General features: G+C 46.3%; 1 protein-coding gene across 5 annotated transcripts in view; it reads left to right on the top strand.

Annotated features, from left to right (window-relative positions):
• The window catches only part of LOC146991831 (uncharacterized), a 38,540-nt gene that overhangs the window by 11,521 nt on the left and 4,298 nt on the right, over positions 1-22,721 (top strand). For 3 of the 5 annotated variants that reach the window (XM_085779303.1, XM_085779325.1, XM_085779314.1), the window contains exons 2-12: positions 819-2,180; positions 3,493-3,897; positions 5,064-5,292; positions 6,728-6,964; positions 7,866-8,063; positions 9,525-9,683; positions 17,195-17,352; positions 18,124-18,465; positions 21,527-21,593; positions 22,156-22,279; positions 22,439-22,529. In XM_085779303.1, the coding sequence (XP_085635429.1) occupies positions 1,071-2,180; positions 3,493-3,897; positions 5,064-5,292; positions 6,728-6,964; positions 7,866-8,063; positions 9,525-9,683; positions 17,195-17,352; positions 18,124-18,465; positions 21,527-21,593; positions 22,156-22,279; positions 22,439-22,529 (3,120 nt within the window). In that variant the 5' untranslated portion in view covers positions 819-1,070. Of the gene's footprint in view, positions 1-818; positions 2,181-3,492; positions 3,898-5,063; positions 5,293-6,727; positions 6,965-7,865; positions 8,064-9,524; positions 9,684-16,394; positions 16,437-17,194; positions 17,353-18,123; positions 18,466-21,526; positions 21,594-22,155; positions 22,280-22,438; positions 22,530-22,721 lie in introns of all 5 variants that reach the window. The other 2 variants (XM_085779291.1, XM_085779336.1) reach the window with 2 other exon arrangements.

Genomic DNA, 22,721 nt, shown 5'->3' with positions numbered 1-22,721 from the left:
TCACGCAGAACACATAATGAGTGAAATAATAAGACAACACCATGAACCAATTAGAGTCTCGCAAAAACAGACATCAGACAGCCAGAGTTTCATACGCCACAAACCTAACAAACCAATCCTGTCAATTTGAGGTGACAGGGGGCGGGGCTGAAGTTAATGACAACACAATCAAATCGAATGATTGCAGACCATCCTAATACGCCTGCTAGCCTCCGATTCTGGTCTCAACAGACTCCTCATCCGAGTCTGGGTCTGACCGAGGCTCAGACATGTGGCTGAGTCTCTCTGGTGTTTCTTCCTCCTCCAACCAATCGTGACGTTCCCTGCTCTTTCACTTGTCAGCCTGGAGTGAGCAGGTGGTGGGTGGAGCACAAGGCCAGATCTAGATTTTTATTTCAGGAAATGAGTAGGTGTAAAACTAAATATGAGTCATAGCAGAGGATTTTTACAGAGGAACAGAGCTGCTTAGGTCAGCAACTGTGAATATAAAACACAAGTGTGAAGTCTCCAATCTGAAGCTGTTCCTCCCTGGTGTTTTCATTCCTGGAGTTGTGGTCAGTAACACATCCAGCCTGCAGAGGGCAGCATGTCTCAGTGTACAGACTGGGTTGTTTACAGTGGTTCAAGAAGAGGAGAAAAAGACAGACAAAATCTTTATATGTTTCATTCAAATGTCTTTTATGTGGCAGTGAGTTAAATAAACATAGTAATAAACTGTGTGATGTGCTCAATGTTTCTTTAAAATGACCTCTGATAAGATGTTTTATCAAGCTCAAAGGTTTGAGCATTACATTTTCTCTCTCCTCTCTGTGTTTCAGGGGTGGAATAACACACGAGGTCACACCTGACCAGGACACGATGAGCTCGAGCTGTTTTGGAAGAAATGATTGTGCAGTGTTAAGAGGATGGACTACAGCGCTGCTACGATTCGCTGAGGACAACATGAAAACACACATGTAGAAATGCACAGGGTGATGGAGGATGAACGTTGGATTAAATGTCAGTGCAAAGAGAATAAAGAGGACTAAAGCTCTGCTCATTGGCTTGTCTCTACCTGCACAGGACCGGACATGAGTGTTTCTGAGCCCGGTGACCCCCTGCCTGTCAGGGGGGCGGATGGGTCCAGCATGAGACTCCCTCTCCACAGTCCAGGAGACCACAACGGGAATGCTTTCTTTGCCTCCTCTTCCTCTTCCTTGTCTTCCTCGTCCTCTTCCTGTCTCGGGGAGCTGTCTCCTGAGTCGCTGCAGACTCAGATCGGCCGAACCGATAGCCCACTGGACTATGATATGTTGGAGGTGACGCTGATGACGATGGTGGTGACCAAAATGGACAAACTCACAGACGGCGTGTGGGAGCCAAAGCAGGACGGCGGACCCGACGACAACGACAAGATCTCAGCGGGAAAGCTACAGACGGCAAAGGAGACGTCAGAGTCCAGCGACACCTCTGTGTCTCTGTACCTGGACGCCAACAGCAGCCAGTACTCCCAAGACACGTGGAACAATAATGACAACCTGACGATGGACTTGATGACAAACAGCTGTCCTTGTGGCAACGGGGACGCCGTCAACAGTGGAGGTGGAGGAAAGCACGACTCAGAGTCAACAGAAATCCCTGCTGCTGATGATGATGACGATGATGATGATGAGGAGGCTTCATTTCTGACTTTGAGCTCTGACATCCAGAGAGGCAGCTCGACAAGTCAGTCCAGCATTGGCCTTTTGATGCCTGCAGACTCTGCTGCAATGAGCCAGCTGCAGACGGAGCGACCTGTGGCTGATAAGGATGGGCCAGACCCGGTGCTAGAAGAAGTGCCTGAGGTCGTCAGTCCTCTAGATCCACCTGTGGTCCAACAGACAGAACCCCCTCCCACTGAGGGCCGCGGTGAAAACGTCCGTTCATCACTAACCTTTACTAGTCCAGCACAAGAGTCGAAGGATGCCACATGGCCTGAGAAAGCGGGGAGATGTGCAGTGGGCTTCAGACCACCGCAGCCTTACACCAGTCTGCCTGCCAGAGCAGCCAAGACCAAACCTCCCACCACCAAGACGAGCAGCCCCCCAGGCATCCACCTGCCCGGTCTGGAGGCAAAGAGAGTTTCTAAAGCAGACCTGAAAAACACAAGAGCCAAAGTCAGATCACGGTCCATCTCGACCCCACCTATAACCTCTGGCCAGGTACTCCAGCACTGTAGAACAGTAGTATTGTAGTATACTGTTGTACTGTTACACAGCACAGGGCTCCAGACTAACATTTTTCACACTGTAAATCGACTTGCAAAGCAAATATTCACATTTCCTTTTCATTAACGATCCTCACACACATTGGCTTGAAACCGGTAATGACAGATCCCCTTCCACGTTTTACCAGTGTTTAAAGAAAAGGCAAATGTACTGGTTGCACATGTGCAAGGAGATGAAAAAATGACTTGCACTGTCTCAACTTTAAGGGGCAGTCTGGAGCCCTGCAGTATTGTGCTATACTGTTGTTTTGTAGCACTGTAGTGCTGCAGTATACTGTAGCTCTGCAGAGCGATAGCACTGTAGGGCTGTAATACTGTAGTTTACTGGTGGACTGCAAGACTAGTACTATAGTATATTGTAGCACTGTAGTATCATAAGATTGTAATACAATAGTGTATACTGTAGTACTGTTGCACTGTTTCACTGTATTATACTGAAGCAGTCAAGTGGAATAGTACTGTAGTATACAGTATGGGAGTATTATAGGAGTATAGCATTACTCAGTATACTGTAGCATAGTAGTACTGTACCACTCATAGACTGTATATAAAAGGGTTACCACTGTAGTATTGTTATACTGTAACACTGTTGCACTGTAGCTCTGTAATACAATAACATTGTAGTATTGTAATATTTCAACATTTTGGCAAATACCCCTATTGACATAATCCCTATAGTCATAGCAGTAGGTTCATTACCTTTAATTATAGGTGCATGTTATTTTGAGATCCGTGGGGCAGAGACGCGAGCTGCTCAGCGAACACAATGGAGGTGAACGGTACAGGTCCCCCGTCCCTCAAAACTCATCAAATACACAATCCAACAACTCCAAAACGCTCTTGTGGAGAAGTTGTGACCTGCACATTCACCACGCTATGAGATAATAGTGGAACATTGCGAGACAGAGTTGTTTTCAAGGAACACGCATAGCCGAAATTCCAGACATGGAAGTATGTGCTTCATCATTTGTCCTAATGTTACATAATTATACATGATTATTTCATAGCGTGGTGGATGTGCAGGTCACAAAGAGCGTTTTGGAGTTGTTGCATTGTGTATTTGATGACTTTGATGACCAATATTTAAAGGTAATGAACCTACTCCTATGACTATAGGGATTATGGCAATAGGGGTATTTGCCAAAATGTTGAACTACCATTTTAACTGTGCTGCAGTGTGACTGACACAAAGCTCCCAATGCTGTTCAGCTGTCCTCTGCCTAACACTTGATATTTCTCTTCCACAGAACAAATCTGCTCCAGTGAGTGGAAAGAAGGCCTCTCCCAGGAGGGAGGGAGCACAGACCAGGACTGGAAGTCAAGGTCCAAGTTCATCAGTAGATCCAGTTAAAGTGGCTGTGGTGCTGAAGCCCTTCAGAGGGAAGAGCGGTCTCCTCAGGACCAACCAGCCAGAGAGGAGCAGCGTGGCTCCTGCTGTCTCCACCAGCTCCCTGGTGTCTGAGGAGGGTGAGGACGGACCCTCGGACCCTCCCATGAAGGCTGGCCAGGAGGTTCCTGAGACACAAGGACCAGCTGAGAGCGGTGTGGAGGTGGTACAACAAAGTGAAGATGCCGGGGAAGAGTCTGTGGCGGGCGCTGGAGAGCTGGTACCCACAAAGGCCTCGGTGGAGAAACCAAGGAGTCAGAACAGGGTGAGTGCTACGAGCATGTCTTTGACCTGAACGCCCCAGGCTTCAAGCTCCTGTTGACAGTAAAATGTCTTATGACAACAATCCAGAAACAGTTACACAACAAGTATAATTGAAGAGACTGGAAAAACTGATGAACAAACATTCGTCACGTGAAAACTTCAATTATCTGCAGCCCCGAGCTGTGTTGTTGTGGTTCTGCGTGTTCTTCATACCAGCATGTGTTATAGATCGACGTCATGTAAAAGTTCAGGTGGTTTAAATTTACTCAGTTAAAGTTATCTACCTACCTTTACCTGAGGTTACAGTCTGATCCTGCACAGCCTGACACATCAGTGGCGGCTCAGCGTATACAATATGATGAGTCACATGTTCGGATGATCAGATTAGATTTCTCTGGAGATCTGCTTTACAGATGTTGCACGTGTGCAGTAATTTTCACCATACATCCAGCCATCATCACCAACAGAGCCTCAGTCAGCTGATCTGCCAGCTGAGCATGTCAACAAGTGATTTAAAGTTATTGGTATGTTACGATAATCCATGAGCTCAGCTCCTTGGCTCGGCCGAGTGGCCGAGCAGAGTGAGAGACACCAGAGGTGTCTCACCCTCTGTGGACCAGCTCAGCGTTGGGATGAGGAAGTGGGGGCGACAGGAAGGAATGTTTTTTTGAGTGAAAAGAAGATTTTAATACGTATCCTTGATTTAGTTTCTTCACCTCTCAAGTTCCCTGAAGAGTTTCTCTGGGCAGAGCGTTCCCTCTGAAAACGCTGAGACAGGATCCAGACCCTCACCCACAAACCCACTCCCTGTGTGCTGGTGTTTTTTGGGGGGTGGGTGAAGACAGAGAGAACTTAGTTTGGTCAGAGCCGGGGTTCTTGAGGGGAGTGTTGAACACAATAGAAACTTTTTTTAGCCTCTGGTGGTTACAGCACACTCCCAGTTTTTCCTCCTCCTCCCTCTCTTTCCTGCGCTCTCTTCTTTTCCTCCCCCTCTCTCTGAACACACACTCACTCCTCCCCTCTGCTTCTTCACTGCCTTCCTCACTTCCTTCAGTCCACATTTCTGACTCTGAGTGGGGAATGGCTAACACCATGGTCTCAGTGCGCAGCTCTGAGCTGGGGCCCCTCGGCTGGGACGCCGTCACTAAACGTCAGCTCTTCCTACAGAAAGTCTCCTCCAAGCTGGGGCCGGGCATCAGGCAGCAGGGCAGAGGAACCAGAGTGGACAAGGTCTCTGGACCCGCTCCACCTTCAGGCTCCGGGGCCGGACCTCCAGGACAGGGGAGGACCGGGCCGAGGCAAGCCCCGACCGATGGCTCCATGTTGGGAGACGCCGGACAGAGCGGTGGGGGAGGTTGTCCAACCAGACTGAAGCAGCTTCAGAGTCAGAACTTGGGTGAGTTTCCACAGTGTGTGTCTGTGTGTAGAGACAAGCTGGTTCACTACAGACACATTTACTTGATGTAAACACACAACAGCGTGCCGCACATGACAAACTTCACAGCGTCTCTTAGACACTCTGTGTGTGTGTGTGTGTGTGTGTGTGTGTGTGTGTGTGTGTGTGTGTGTGTGTGTGTGTGTGATGGAAGAAAACTGTGCTTTGTCTCTGCAGCAGACGCAGGAAATGAGCAGGCTGACACTGCAGAGCTGCGAGTTAAAATGCCTTCCACATACCACTACACCACACACACACACACGCACACACACACTCACTCATACACACATACACACACACATTTAGTACAGGACTGAGCACACACTGTACACACTTTGTCACACACAGTGAGCAAGTTATTGACAGACAGGCATGTTACTGCTGTGTTACACATGTGTGTGTGTGTTTGTGTCAGCTGTGATGTTGCATAAGGGCAGAACTGTATTTAAACGTTTCAGACGGCGACTTTACTTTGATCGTTTTGCTCTTTTTCATGCACATTTGTCTCTCGTCCTCTGAAGGACTGCCCTCTCCACTGAAGCCCTCTCTGCCACAGTTTCACTAGGAACCGAAAATACCAACAACAAAACACTGCTGTTTATTTGCATATAAAAGCTGGGGAGAGAGATACAAACACTAGTGGTTAAATGCATAGGCATTTGAAAGGAGGTGTGAACGGACGTCTCGGATGGTCAGATGATCAACTAGTCACTTCTAAGTTCAGGTCTTTGATGCATTGAGGACACATTTGAAATCCAATCACTGTCTTTTAGCAGACCAGAGTGAACAACCACCTCCTCTAAGGACAAGTCCCAACAGAGTTTATATTTTTTTTACTATTTCAACTGGATCCATCTATGGCATGTGTGGAGTTATGACTCAGAGGGTTTGAGTCCTTTTACATTTAGCTTACAGTTCATATGTTGAACCTACATTACATTATGAAAGCTCACCTGTGTGTATCATACTCAGTTAAACGTTCAGATTTATTACGATTTGTTACAGGAACATTACATTAACTTCTCCTAATGAATGACTAATGCTAGGGTGAGGCCCAGCTCCTGAGTATCATCTATGTCTAGCCCATTTTAATTAAGCAATAGATTAAATACCTCTTCTTTATTTCAAAGATGTGAGGTGACACTGGTCTGAATCAATGAACAAGGTAGTGATGCAGCACAGATTCGTTTTTACCCTTAATTATACATCTAATCCCTCTCGACTTCTCTTCCTTTTAAACAAACCACAGTTAACAGAATAACTATACTCATGACAGACATGGTTAATCCGTCAGTCCAGTTGGTATCAAAGTTCATCAGACTGATTTAGACCAGATTGAATTTTTGTTTTGTTTTGTGATGATGAATAAATCCAATGCAATTCAATTCTCACCCAGGTCTTCCCAAACCTCGCACCGCTGCAGAGCGAGCATCTACACTGCCTTCCCTGGCTCCCTCAACCTCCAACTTCAAACCAACAGCCAATCAGCACACAGCAGGGGGGTCAGCTGGGCGACCTGCACCACCCGCCACATCAAAGCTTCCTGTTAAGGGATTACCCACAAGCCTCAGCTCCTCATCACTGGGCAGCAACGAGACTAATGGAGCTGCAAATAGAGGTGGGGTCATCACAGGTAACTGTCCCTCCCACTGATGTCTGACCGTCATGGACACACACTGATACAAACTATCTCACATCAGCTGCTGTGATCTGTGTGTGTGTGTGTATGTGTGTGTGTGTGTGTGTTTGCATGTACGTGTGTGTGGGAGTACCCAGTCTTCTCCGATGAAGGTCAAAGGGCACATCTGGTGGTCAGGAGTCAGAGAACAGATATGTGTGTGTGTGTGTAATCAAACACATGCTGCACAGACAAAGACACATAGTTTTGGTCTGGTTCTGTGGAGGACGTCCTCAGTCTGCAGTCCATAGTCTTGCACTTGAAAATGTCCAACTTTACAGCAGAAATATCCATTTTTACAACCTGGCACAAAATCAGTTTGGTCTCTACAGCCAATTTCCTCCTCCATGATGGCTGGACAGGGGGTCTTTTTTAATAAAACCCATCTGTTTACATTTTATTAAAGACTTAAAGTCTGTATCATTGAGGATGTGGCCTCTTTGAGTGACAGGTGGATGAGAGTTGTCACACACGTCGCACCTCAATTTCTGGAAGAGCTGCATGGAAACAGTTGCTCTCGAAGAATCACAGTGTTGGTGATTCAGGCGAGAGACATTTCCATGTAGAAGAAAGCATTAATTATGACGTACGAGAACGTAGATGTAGTAAGAGCTGTAGTTCCCATGGGAAGACAGCCTGGAGGTGTGTTGCTGACATGACTTGTTGACTGATGTTTGAACATGAACTGAGATGAACTGTGATGTAATAAAGTTTAATCATGTTTGCTCCGTGTTTGATAACCCACTCCCACCCACATTCCCAGTGGAGAATCCAGCAGGACAGTGTGTGTGTGTGTGATCCCCGCTCTTCTGACCACACAAATCAGTGTGTCACGGTCCGTTGTCTCTCCGTACAGCTTCTCCAGCCTCTGCAGGAGCTCAAGCATCAACAGGGGCCAGACCAGAAGAGCTGCCCAGCAGAAGCACGTGTCCTCCGGGCAGCCAGAGTACGACAAAGCTTCCCAGCACCAACTCTCCCGGTGATACAGCTGGTCCGAAGCTCCCTGTCATGAGGAACAGAGCTCTGTCTCTGCAGGCGAGGGCCGCTGCTACAGGTGAGTCTGCGGGTCACCAAACTGATCTATAGAAGACAAACATGTTTATTTGTTTTCAGTCAGTACTGATACAGATGTTATTCATTAGAGGTTTACAGCTGGTCATTCTTCAACTCTGTAAACCACAGACTCAACAGACTGAAAATAATAAGATGTCTAGTACAGACCCACGCAGCCTTGGGGCCCGGACTGCAAAGGCTCCTCCACCTTAGTCAAGATTAAGGAAGCAGTTCAGTGCCACATCACTGACTCCAACACTGTTCTTCACACAGCTGATCAAGACAGATGGAAATATTTCAAAGGTCTGATTGTTGTCAGGAAATCAGGTGATCACTTAAAACAGAGGGATGTAATCCTTATAATTCATAATAGTTATACCATCTGGATTCACTGAAAAATATCTTTTAGAAACAAGGTGGGGATGCAGTCTGAAGTGCAGGCAGTGAATTTAGAAAGTGCTACAGTGCATCCTAGAGTTACCAGAGGACTACAGAAATGACTCATAGAGCAGAGGGAGCAGGGTTTGAAGTCAAGCCATCTGAATTCAGAGCTGAACAATGTGTTGACTTTGTTTTGTTTTTTGTTTTCAATTTTGTTGGTAAAAAAAAAAAAAAGAAGAAATAGTTCACATTCCTGTGGTCAGGATTCAACGGCTTGGCAAGGCGGGGGGACCAATCACAGAACATAATGATTTAAAAAGGTTTCTGGGGTCATGACCATGATCAGCAATGAGTTGTTAGGAGTAGGAGCTCCTAGCATCTTTGATTTTAGACTGTGAAGTGAACATTACGTTTTTAAGAGCAGCAAGGGAAGCACTTAGTTTGTTCTTGCTCCACTTCCTCTCAGCCTTTCCTGCCTTTTTTCCTCTTTAAAACCCGTATTTCCTCATTCAGCCAAGGCAGAAAGGAGTTTTTTTTTCTTTCTTTTTTTTTCGTTTTAACTAAGTGAGGCTTTTGATACCAAAATATTTGAGCAGGAGTTGATAAAACAGAGAGACGTGGAGAGAATTTATGGGGACAGGAGCCAAATCCAAAACAACAAGAATAACATCCCAGTTCAGGTCTGCCTTAAACACTGTCTCCATATCAAAGAGAAGTGAAAGTGACCCTCACCTGCTTCATAGGGAAACCCTGATCTACAGAGAGACCCCCCCAACCAGCTTCCTCTGGAGCCCTGTGAAACCAAAAGCTCATCAGATCACTAGAGGAAAGAATCAAACACTGGGCAAACCGTGGTGTTCCTCAGCCGTGAACAGAGCGAATACGCTGCAGCAGGTCCCATGTAACAGGGCTCTGAAACAGCTGTTTCACCGAATCCTGTTTGGGTCAGAGATTAAAACGTGTGATCCTGTTACACAGCGACTGGACACCCAGCTGTCACTTCAACCGTGACACACTGAACAAAAAACCTCTAGAAACTGTGTGATGAACTCTCGACTTACCCTGCTGCTCCTGTCCACAGGTCTGAAGGCGCCCACCGCCTCCGCCCACAAGACGACAGTCACCAGTCAGACAGCAGGGAGGACACTGCCCCCTGCCTCTCAGAGCGGGATCAAGCCCACGTCTCAGTTCCCTCTACAGAGGAGCAGCTCAGCCCGACTCAGTCGACTCAACAGTGCAGGTATATGTGGCTCATGTGTTGTCAAACTGTGTGTCACTGAAGAGATGTTAGTGTGTCAGCATCCTGGTAAACACCCAGTGTCGCCAAAGTTAAGAGGGAGCTCTGTCTCTCCCTATGTGTGTGTGTGTGTGTCTGTGTGTCTGTGGTTGATTGTGATTGGTTGACTGTGATTCCTAGTCCATTACTCTCATCCGGCAGGTCCAGCCAATTTACTGTAGCAGACATCACAAACACTACTTATCAACAAATTACTGATGATGATGATGTTATGAACATGTGATTCAGAAAATAAACGCTTGAGTTTATGTCAGACTGAGAGCAGAGAAAAGGAGCTCATGTTTGATGAGTCCGTCTGATGGTTTATTTATAAACCCCAGTTTATAATCATGGAAATATTGATCAGTGTGTGGATCATTGTTCTAATCAAAGATACCAGACCATCTGTTGTTAAAGGCTGTTAAATTAATTAGCTGTAATAGTTGACCATATATTTATTTAATGAGATTACTGTCAATGTGAGACGCAACAGATGCAAGGTCTGGATCAGTCAAACAACTCCACTGATTTACATAAATGTGCTGCTTGTTATTATCCATCACTACAGTGTTAAGTCCTGTGAGCCGATCAGGATCCTGTAGGGACAGCGCCTCCATTTTCCTAGTGACCTGATTGGTCAGTGGTTTGGCTGCCAACAGGTTTTGATCTGATCCTCTGAGGTTAAACTGCTCCAGGAGCGGGTTAGGAGTTCAACTTAAGTTGCCAATGGTGATTCACCTCGGTAACAAGTGAGCCTCTGTTGTAGGACTGAAAACCCAGAGTTAAACCCGATGTTACGTTGATAACCTTAAATCCTGCTTTATAGTAGAGGCCTCGCGTCACAAGGTAGAGCCACAGTGTTGTTGTTATTGTGGTTATTACTGTGGTTGCTGTTGTTGTTTTTTATGTGTTTGTTGGATGGATGATAGCTGCTGAGGCCAGTGTAGGCCAACGTACTGGGCTCTCTCTGCCTCTCTCTCTCTCTCTCTCTCTCTCTCTCTCTCTCTCTTTCTGTGATGAGTCAAACACGGTTCATTACCTGCTTCTGCCATGTGGGGACGCCACTGTGTGGAGGCGGTGGTGCAGCTGTCGTTAGTCACCGCTCTCTGAATCTCTCCCAGGTGTCGCTTATCATAGCACACATCATCTTCTACACAGTGTGTGAACGCAGTCTGCTACGAATGATGACTTCATCTCATGTTTTAACCACCAGGTGGACTGTAACTCTTATAATGCATCACTTTCATCATCAGTGCCATCAGCGTCTTCCTTCAACTGCTGAACTGCTGTTTTACATGAGATATTCAGTTTTCTTTGAGCTGGCTCAGTGCTTCTTTACACACTCCTCTCCAGTGTCTTTCTTCTTTGGTGTCGTCCTTTTATTACATCTAACCTTCACGTGAAGCGTGGGTGAGGGAGGGAGGGAGAGAGTGAATGAGGGAGGGATGGAGCAAACTAAGCGAGCGAGTGAGAAAACAAGTGCGGGAGGGGAGAGCGAGGGAGCGGCAGCGAGAGATTATTCAAATCCTACCAACTCCCTCTTGCCCCCTCCTCCCCTGCAGCAACCCTCCCTACTGTGTGTGTGTGCGCCGCGTTCACAGATCTTTACAAACAGCAGTACAATGGAGGGAGCGTGTTGATGTGTGTCTTTGTCCCTTCACGCTGTGTGTGTTTGTGTGTAACGGAGCTCCTGAGTGTGTGTCTTTGTGTTGTGGGTCAGTGGGACGGATTTCTGTGTGTTGTGTGTCACAGCGGCAGAGACTAATCATCACTCCTCCCTGCCTCACTCACTCACTCACACACACACTCTCAGCGCTGCCTTTGGTTTCCTCCGTGCTCTCTCTCTCCATCTTTTATCGCCGGATGATTTACAACCGCTCCGTCAACGGTGAGGCTTGCATATATTTTTGGCGCCATTTCTTTTCTTCGCCTATTGGCTGAGCTACAGAAGCCATCTCCTTTGTTTTTATTTTTTGTGTTGCACCCTGAATCCGTGGCTACGTTTCCATGAAGGACCCTTTAACACCAGCGGTCAACGGACTCTTTGTTTTCGTCGCTGAGGTTTAAATTCAGTCTTTTTTTGTTTGTTTCTACGCAGTTTTCATCTCACCTTTGAATTGTGGGATTATTTTTCATTTTTGGGATCAAAGACAAAAACATTTTATTCACAGAGTTATGGCTCCAATTTAGTAGTAGTAGATGGCAGATCTCCATCCTTTCTAATACTAAAATGCTTTGGACTGTTCTGATGAATGGAAGTTAAAACAGCAAGTCTGAAACCGTGATCTGCTGAGACAAGCAGCGCCAGGAGTTTGGAGCACAAGCAGAACCAGGTGTCGGCCCAGGACCATCCAAGAGTCCTGAGAAAGTTCCTAGTTTGGATTTTCAAGATTGAGAGACGATGTTATGGTCTCCCAGACTGTCGCTGTCCAACTTCCACGTGAAGCTGACGGCCAAAGGTCTGTTCCGGAATCTCCAGCTGCTGTCGGGATGCAAGAAGAACACGGTGGTCTTCCACGCAGGTCTGGATACGACTGTGTCCGTCCAACTGTCCACTGTCCGTCCGTCATCCACCATCATACATCAATTGTATATTCAAGACATGACCTGTTAACTTAATGAAAAAGGCCTTAGACCTTCAGAGTCATAACAAACCTACACCTTCCATCCATCCATCCATCTGTCCGTCCGTCCATCCATCATCCATCCGTCCATCCATTCATCCGTCCATCCATCTGTCTGTCCATCCATCCATCCATCCATCTGTCCGTCCGTCTGTCCATCCATCAATCCATCCGTCCGTCCTCCCATCCGTCCATCCATCCATCCTTCCATCCATCTGTCCGTCCATCCATCCATCCGTCCATCCATCCATCCATCAATCCATCCGTCCGTCCTCCCATCCGTCCATCCATCCATCCTTCCATCCATCTGTCCGTCCATCCATCCATCCGTCCATCCATCCATCCATCAGTCCATCCATCCATCTATCCATCATCCATCCATCCATCTGTCCGTTCATCCATCCATCCATCCATCCATCCAGGCATCCATTCATCCATCCATCCGTCCATCCGTCCTGAGTTAAACTTGGCTGCTACCACACTTGAGTTAAGGAGAACTGCCCTGAGATCTCTGTTAATTGATTATTTTCTCATCGGAGTGAATCATGATGTTGTCATGTTGTTTTGACCCTACCTGTGTTGTGTGTCTACTGCCCCACCACAATAAAATACTGGTTTTATTAATAGTGCTACCAGTGACCTGTTTTCATGTGACCCCTCTCCCTCACCTTGTCCGATGGGTGAGCTTGCCTTTGGATTATCTTTGCCAAATTTTATTTTTCTACTTTAAGATTATGAGACAGTGAGTGTGACTCCAGATCAGCCACTCCTCTCCCTCTAACACCCACGCTTCCTCCTCCCTCTGCTCTTTTTCCCGCATGGCGTTGGCAGCCATTGTTGGCCCTGTCTCTCCTTTACTCTTTCACCATGGGGGCTTTGGGGCTTTTAGTAGAATATACAGGGTAACAATACAACCATCAGCTGACTATTGTGTGTGTATGTGTGTGTGTGTGAGAGAGAGAGAGAGAGAGAGAGGGTGGAGATGCTCAGTGTATGAGGAGACACCATGTTGTTAGCATGATGTTAGCACAGAGTGAAGATTAGCTCTGTAGCCCGGTGATGTGTGTTTGAGGCTGAAGTCAAAAACATGGATAATCAGTGGGGAAAGAAGCGGAGCAGCTGAACTGTACTGAGCTCAGGTCGGAGATAATCCACCAGAGACCAGAATATTACAGTGATCTATAATTTCTTTTTCATTTTTGACAGATCATCTTGATCCATTTAAATTCTAAATCCTCTTCATGTGTCCTCGTGTTCAGCAGAAAATGATCCCTGTACCAGCTCCTGTCCTGGTTTTACGTGTATTATATGTCCTGTTCTTCCCCCTGTGGACGCTGTGTTTGTCTCAGTCCATCTGAGCCCTGCAGCACGTGTTTGGCTGCTCTGTGGTTTCAGCTCCACAGACCCACTTCTCTGCTTTGGCCATGAATGTAGGTTAGGGCAGGCTTTGGCCCACAGATGTTGACATCCACACACACGCACACACACGCTGACACACTCAGAGATGCTCGCACTCTAATCTGATGTGGTGCAGATGAGGGCATTAGAGGCTGGTATATCAGGTTTTGGCTGCAGCGTTCTCTAATATTTTAAGATGGAGATGTTCTCTGTGCAGATCAGGGACAGTCGTGTTGATGTTGAGCCACAAACCTCCTGTTCACCGAGGGACAATGTCTAAATTTACAAGCACCATAGTCCAGAAGGTTTAATTATTATTTCACCTCTTTTTTAATAATGAGGAGGATCAAACTCAAGTGGTCTCCAGCTGAACTGGTCCGGTTTCACTGAAAACATCCAGAGACACATGTACCCCTTCAGTACTTCCTCTGATCTCTGTCTGTGGTCTGTGGTCTGCGTCTGGTTTTCCCGTCTCCACTCCACATCTTGTTGTAAAACTGATTAAAAACCACAAGTTTCTAAAGGACTGTTTTGAGTACTCAGGTCGGAGGATGCTGCTGGAGTTAATAACGGCAATAACACAAGTCTTAACAGAATTACTGAATACATTAGACTACATTAAAGGGGAATTTCTGTTTTTTACAATCTGGACCTTATTTCTAGCATAAAATACGATCATTTACTCACCCAGATAACTTTGGTGTCATTACGAGTCCTTCTGACGAAATTAGATCCAGCCGAGAGCCGCGTATATCAGTATAATGCGAGAACACGGGGCACGCAATGCAGCCTTTAAATAACACGTTATCTGCCACGAAACTCGTTCATTTCTCCAATATTTTGTTATGATATGCTAGTGCTATTCCCCTCTGAGTCCGGGGTGACCTGTTATCAACATCCGGGTGTAGGTTGACCTACTAACCTCTGACCTGGATGATACCATCTCTGAGCGCTGTTACCTGTTATGCTGATAACAGGTAACCCCGGACTCAGAGGGGAATAGCACTAGCATATCATAACAAAATATTGGTGAAATGAACAAGTTAATGTGTTATTTAGAGGCTGCATTCCGTTGCCCTGTATACTCCCATTATATGGATATACGCGGCTCTCGGCTGGATCTAATTTCGTCAGAAGGACTCGTAATGACACCAAAGTTATCTGGGTGAGTAAATGATCGTATTTTATGCTAGAAATGAGGTCCAGATTGTAAAAAATGGCAATTCCCCTTTAACTTCTGTGTGGACACTGTATTACCAGCAAGGAGTGCACAATGCATTGCAAACATTAAACCCTGGTTCACCATTTAACATCAAGACCCTCCTCATCCAGAGAAAGGAGACCTTCAGTGATGGAGCCAGGGAGAAGCTCAGGTGTGAACAAAATGAACTGAGAAGGGAGAAAGCAGAGAGGAAGCTGCAGCACAACATCACAGAGGAGCGGAGAGAGATGAGGACCATCACATAATCATTAAACATCATGTCTTGTTCCAGTACTTGAGTTGGGAGACTGTCTTAGATTAAAACGATTACAGACCAGTGGCGCTCACATCACATGTCATGAAGACCTCTGGCTCTTTTTCCTCAGGAGGATCAGGTCCTTTGACGTCTGCAGTGAAATACTGCACACGTTTTATCAGTCGGTGGTGATCTGTGTGCTGCTGTCTGCTGGGGCGGTCAGCATGTCTGACCTGAATAGGATGAGACTCGACAAGCTGGTTAAAAAAAAACTGGTGTGTGTCTGGACTCATCAGGACACAATCATTGTAAAATGCAGGACATGTTAGACAACAGCAACCACCTTTTTCAGATCATTTGTCCCTCCTGTCTCCACACCTCGGCCAAAGGAAGCGGCTCATTAACGGGCCAGTTCACTCAGTTATTTATCTGTGATCATAGGACATGAATGACTCTCTGGTTGTTGCTCAGCGACCAGATGGGATGTATATAAATAGACCAAATAATGGACATAACACAGGACAGTGACGTGCTCCATAGACTTGTTTCTATGGCAACACTCATGCAGAAGCTCAATCTCCAGTGTTTAGATGATGAGGACGTGTGGATGCAGCTGATGTCACAGAGTCCAGACCCACAGTCCCATCACTGTGGTGTATGAAGCTGAAGATGACCACAGTGTTGGGGTCGTGTTAGTTTAGTGTGTGGCAGCGTGTAAACACACACATGTGCAGTAATTCAGGGCTTATGTGCCTCACAACATCGCCAGTTCAGTGTGGCTGTGCATTGAGCCCCCATACCCACACCTGACCTCTGTTATCCCCCTGCTCTGCCATCCCTAATCCCTCACTGGTTTCACTTACTGTTTTTTTTTGTTTTTTTAAATTCTACTGGCCGCACTCCTCTTAAATATACAACAGGCGAGCCTCAGCATCCTCATATGGCCGACACACACAACCAAGATTTAAAACATTTAACTTTACACAATCTGCTCATCATGAATGCCTGAAACCACTGAGACTTAAATCCAATCCTCCTGTTATCGAGCTTCCTCCACTCATTGACCCGACGACCCCCTGTGTTTTCCTGAGTGTCGGAGGTCGTCTCACTTTGTACAAACAAAGACTCTGATGACGTAGCAGAACTCGTCCTTGTTTTTTGTGCTGGTCATGCTAACGGCCCTGTCTCTCTCTCAGTCTGGGCTCAGCAGCTCTGCATGGCTGCCTGGCAGACTCCAGGTACAGAACATCACCACACACACACATACACACCTGAGCTGCTCTCAAATAGTGCTTAGAAATAAAATAAAAAAGCAATAATGTAAATAATGTTAACTCATGATAAACAGCGTGATATCTAGCTGTAGACTGCTATCCATATCTATATCTGTCTATCTATATAGGTAGATATAGATATCACTGCAACTTAAGAAAACACAAACAAACACAACGAAACGAAAGTTGTGTGTTGTGAGACAGATGATATTTTTTGCATTTGTTTTCTTTAGTTGTGGTGCTCTGAGAGGCGCAGTATTAATTTTTAGAAATATGTACCGACGCTAGATGGAAAGTAAACATGACCTATGAGAGAGAGAGAGATGGGAGGGGAGGGGAGGTATAATGAGATTTACAGGAAGAAGTGGACGACAGAAAAGATGTGTGTTGCTCTCTCTCTCTCGCTCTTTCTTTCTCCACCCTCTCTCTCTCTAATTGCTTTGGTAATGTACTCCTTAATGCACCCAGGGCCCATCACACACACACACACTGGCCCACATTACCACACAATCCCATGATGCCTCACTCTCAGCCTAGAGCAGACATCGCTTTCTCAGTCGGCGTATTCTCATGTACGAGACGAGAGCGAATGTTTGTGTTGTTGTGTTCGTATCCTTTCTCAGTTCGTTATGGGCTGTTTGTGTTGTGTGCGTAGGGGGGAGTGTGTGACACCATGTTGAATGCCGGACCTGACTCACTTAGAGCTCGTTCTTCTGTTGCAGTGGACAAAAACAAACCTCGGGAGACTGCGGCCAGACCCACAAACACCAGCAGCAGCAGCAACAGCAGCTCACAGGGAGCAGCACCTGCCGAAGTAATCGAGCAGATCCAGCAGCAGCAGCAGCAGCAGCAGCAGCAGCAGCAGCCTCCACCTGATCAGGTACACAGGCTTCTGTTCTTGGTTGCAGCTCAGTCCTGAGTCACTGAATACTGAGGGATTACAGGAAGTCAGAGCGGTGTTGTCTATATATGCCCTGCAATTTAACCCTGCTCAATAATTCATCCTCATCTACTGTATATACAGTGGCATGCAATAGTTTGAGCATCCCTGGTCAACATTTGTGAACATGAAATGATCTCCAAAAGGCATAAAGTTACTGATGACCCATCACATTTTAAATAATATATTTAATTATTTATTTTTATTTGTTATATTTATATTTATTTTCAAAATGACAGAAAAGGAAAAGGGCCTACAGCAAAGGTTTGGGCACCCTGCATAGTTAATACCTAGCAGCACCCCCTTTGGAAACTATCACAGTGTGTAAATAGTAAATATCTTGTCTGATATCTTGGTCAAAGTTATCTGAGAGCTCAAGTCTCCTGGGTTTCTCATTATTTTGCAGGCTGCTGCTTTGTTTCCCCTTTTCACTCTAAAATTGTAGAAAACAAATGTAATACACTGATATTGCTTAAAATATTGCAAAAGAGTGTTTCATGTTTAGCTTTAAGCCTTTTGGAGATAATTTCATCTTCCACTTGCTTAACTGTTCACATTAACAATGATTTTGACCAGGGGTGCCCAAACTTTTGCATGCCACTGTATTATAATAAAATACAACAGATCATTTCTCTGTAAACTCTGACAACAGACTTCTCCTTCTATTAATAATAAAGCGTGTCTACTCTGAATGTACCTGCTGTCTTACAGATAGCTGATCTGGTCAATGCTAATCCACCAGTAACGTCAGTCCTCCCAGTGCTTGTTGCCGATGTCACCAACACTGGCTCAGGCACCACCGGGTCCTCTGGACTCGGGTTCAGAGCCAGAACTGGATCAAGATATGGCCACACAACGGGGTCCAGCGCACAGAACGTATCCAGACCCGAGCCCAGGGCTGCGGTGGTGGACGGGACGGCGGCGAAACAGAGTCAGAGGAAAGAGCAGGCAGAGAAGAAGAACCAGGCCGCCGTCCAGCTGAGGAAGCTGCTGCTCCAGGGGAACAAGAGAGTGGAGGCTCTGGCCACAGTCATCCAGCACCTGTTCACAGAGGTAACAGGCACACACCTTCTCAACATTTCGATTGTTGTTTGTTTTGTTATTAAGCCACATGCCTACTGGCAGAGACGAGAAGTTAAAGCAGAAGTAAGCGATCCGGTCGTTTTGGCTAACTTCTTGTCAGCCGATGGAGTTAGCAGTCCCCGCCCTCGTCCCTACGTCACCACATTCACTCGCATCCCTTGGCTGCACACACAGAGAGGACCGCCCCTTTATGCCGTTCTCTCTCCTCATTGGATAAAGGTTGTAGGATACAAGGAAAGTTTTCTCCTCGGCTTACAGCAGAGCAGAGTGACTGACAGACCCGTGTTTCAGACCAAACACTCTATATAAGTGATTGCTGTCAGAAGATATAACTATTTAAGACTTGTATTAACACAAACATTCTGCTTACTTCTGCTTTAAGTTAAGATCGTGTGACCAATGATGATGTTCCACACTGTCCTCCACCATTATTAACACCAACAGAGTGATAATAACAGTTTATTGTACTGAGGGCCTGGGTCCGTCTCTGCAGCAGCTTTAGTGTGGAGGATGTGTTTGTACATGTCAGTGGTCGTAATGCAGGAGGGAAACGAGTGAGAAGCAGAAGCAGGCTGTAATTAAACGTCACTCAGCAGTTGTCGGTCATGTGACAAGAGTTAATGTCATGTGAATCTCTTGCTAAAGCTTTTTCTACTTTATCCAACCGATTGGCATTTGATTAGTTAGTCAGAGATAGAAAAAGTAAAGTAGGATGTAAACAGGTTCTTCTGCAGATAATGAGCTACGCAGGCAGATAACAGCTGTGTACTGTATGTCTGTGCATGTGTGTGTGTGTACAGTTCATCTGATGGGAAACGACCTGGCTACTTATTGATTGGTGTAAAGATGGGGTGGGAGTGGGGGTAGCGGTGCAGCAGCTGCAGATCGACAGCTCTCTGGTTTGTGCATCTAAGATAAAGTGTGTGTTTAGCTGAAACACAGATTCCTCTGGTATCTTATCTCCACACTTGAAAGGTGACAGGTGAATATCAGCTCGCACATACAGGGCAGCCCTGCCCCGGAGGTGGGGGTGGGGCTGTAGTTTGGGTGGGTGGGGTCAGAGTGGAGGGAAACACAGGTGAAGTTAGCAGCTGGTGTTTTTATGGTTGATTTATTGTTGGGTGGTTTTCACCTGTGACCAACGGTTAACGGACATCGGACAAATGCTGATTAGGTTGAATATAAAGATGACTGTATACCGTACGTATGTGTGCTATAACGCGTTGGAAACTTTCAGTGCAAACATCTGGAGAATGTGGAGAAATGCAGATGTTCCAGTTCTGTGTAATTGACTGAGGAAGGAATAAGGACATGAAGAGCAGCGCTGAAATAACTCACATTCCTCCATCACACAGAGGGGGAGGAGAAACAGAGGGAGGGAGGAGGGAGGAGTGGAGAGGAGTGGCAGAGAGAGAGAGAGAGAGCAGACAATAATATGCACAGAGAGAGTCTCATTGAGGATTCAGGAGGAGTGCAGAGAGAGTGTGTGTGTGTTTGTGTGTTTGTGAGTGAGTGAGTGAAAGAGACAGAGGGAAAGAGAAGAAGAGGCGACTGAAGAAACTGGATGACAAAACTAGAGAAGTTTGTGTGTGTGAGTGAGTGTGTGTGTGTGTGTGTGTGTGTGTGTGTGTGTGTGTGAGTATGTATGAGTGTGCCTTGGTTTTCTGAGTCATGGGCTCCACAGCCAGCAAAACACACATTAAGCCCAGGACAGCGCTGCCCCACCAACGCAAGAGGAAACGCAAGGTGTGTGTGTGTTCTCCTCCCGCCTGTTGTTCTCTTTGTCCTCCTGTCTGTCCTCTTCCTCCTCCCGTCTCTTGTCCTCAGTCAGGTCTGTGATCAGGACTCTGTATCTTCTCCACCTCATTTGACACGTTCAGTCTTGAAGCTGCTGTTTTTTTTTTCAGTCCAGACTCTTGGACCTTCTCCTCCTGCCTCGTGCGGATGGTGGATGTCATGTATCAGGCCTGAACGCTCCTTATCACATTGTTTTTATGACCGTTTCTCAACGCTCTGACAGTGTCTCACACTCTCTCTGCTCACAGACAGACAGATGGACTTTAAAACTGTCTATAAAGCAGCAGGAGATACTGTATTCCACTATAAAGTCTGAGTGTTGAGAGAGGACAGGAGCTGTGGTGACAGGTTATTGATTGGTGTAGAGTAGAGGGAGGTGTTTATGGAGATACGTTGAGGGGGGGGCAGTGCAGCGGCTCTCTGGTTTGTGCACCTGAGATCTGAGATAAAGTGTGTTTTTAGCTGAAACACCTGAAACACAGATTCCTCTGGTATCTTATCTCCACACTTGAAAGGTGACAGGTGAATATCAGCTCGTACATACAGGGCAGCTCTCCCCCGGAGGTGGGGATGGGGCAACACAGGTGAGTTTAGCAGCTGGCGTTTTTACGATGATTCATTGTTTGGTGCTGTAACACATTAGTTTGAGCTTGTTAAAAAAAACTTTCAGTGTTAACGACTGGAGAATGTGGAGAAATCCAGATGTTCCAGTTCTGTGTAAATGAGCGAGAGAAGAATGAAGACATGAGGAGAAGAAGGTGCTGAAATAACTCACATTCCTCCATCACACAGACAGGGGGGGAGCAGAAACAGAGGGGGGGGGGCTGGGGCATTTCTGTGTGGCGTTTGCATGTTCCCTGTGGCGCTGTGGGCTCTGTCCAGGTTCTTCAGCTTCCTCCATTGTGTGAATGTGCGAGTTTGTGTTGTTTGTCTCTAGAGGATTGATGAATGGATGTATGTATGGATGGATGGATGTGTGTTAGAGGGTAAAATGAAGGTTTTAGGTGCATAGCTGTTTTATCTACAGGACTGGGTGTTAACAGTCTGATTGGTTTGGTTGATTGTCTGTAGACACGACAGGAGGGCTCTTCTCTGACTCATGGAGTTTGTATCTAGAAGAAGAGGGAGTGAGCATGCTGTCTCTGTGACAGCAGTGTCCATCGAAGGACTCACAGACTCGGTCTCTCTACTGAAGGTTAAAGTGACTCTGACTCTTCTCTTCTCTTCTCTGCAGCAGGAAGAGGCGCTGAAGCTGAACAAGGGCTTGTCTCAGGAGCTGATCAATATCAAAGATGAGCTGGGTGAGAGACGCTGCATACGCCACGACTTTTAGCAAAACATGCACCAATCACACGTTCGAAATGTTACCACAAACAAGCACTTTAGTAGCTACTCTTCATCTGGAGTCTTTGTAAAGCCCTGTACATTCACATGCACTCTGTGTTCATAGCAACAGGAAGGCATGCATTTACACACTGGTAGAGAAATAAAGGACCAGCTTGTGTTGTAGCTGCTCTCAGCTGTTGCTGGCGTTGTGTCTCCATCACCAGGGTGACAGACACACAGACCTGCAGCACAGAGCTCCATTCAGAGGGAGACGGCACCTGTCCCAGTTACAGCCAGCTGTTACCACATGGCTGTAGCCGTCTGCCTTCTCACCCAAAACATGCATCAGTGTTTACCTCAGTCACTTTTTAAGTTGCAAAAGATCTAAGGACTCAGATTGTGGGACTAAATCTGTGCTTTTTGTTGTCAATCTTTTAAATTGTGCAGTTTATTGACTGAACTGACGACATGAACAATTTTACACACTTGTGAGTGTATTGTACGATTGTAACTGTGTACTCCTCCTGCCTCCTTCAGTCACGTCGACGCAGTGCTGCGATCGTCTGCAGCAGGAAAAGGAGGAGGTGCGTGTCAGCTTGGAGAAGGCTTTGAAGAGCGTGGAGGAGCAGCACAAGGAGGAGCTGGTGCAGCTGGAGGACAGGTGTACATTCACCTCGACTTATAACTTCACAAGTTTGGCACTCAGCCTGACGTAGGAGGAGATTTTAAAACTATAACTCCTCAGTGGTACCACACAGGCTGCTCATTGTTGTTTTAGATTTAATTTCTGTGTGTGTGTTTGTGTGTGTGTGTGTGTCAGGCTGAGGAGTTTTTACCAAACTGAGTGGGATAAGGTCCACCAGACGTACCAGGATGAGGCTGACAAGTATCGCATGTTGATGGAGCAGCAGGTCAGAGCACGCACACACTCACATACACATATTTCACAGCTGCTCATAAATAAAATCGCAGAGATTTATGATTGTTGCCGTGGTTACGCTTCTGATGCAGCATGATCCTTCAGACTATGACGACGACTATGAATATGAATATGAATATGAATGTTTGTGCAGAGCTGTTACAGTATGTTTGCATGTACACTT

Source organism: Trachurus japonicus, chromosome 1 (assembly GCF_045865225.1).
Source record: "Trachurus japonicus isolate A0001 chromosome 1, Traja_1.0".
Taxonomy (NCBI): Eukaryota; Metazoa; Chordata; class Actinopteri; order Carangiformes; family Carangidae; genus Trachurus; species Trachurus japonicus.
Note: the sequence above shows the minus strand (reverse complement) of the source record. Positions and strands in the feature narration are given on the sequence as shown.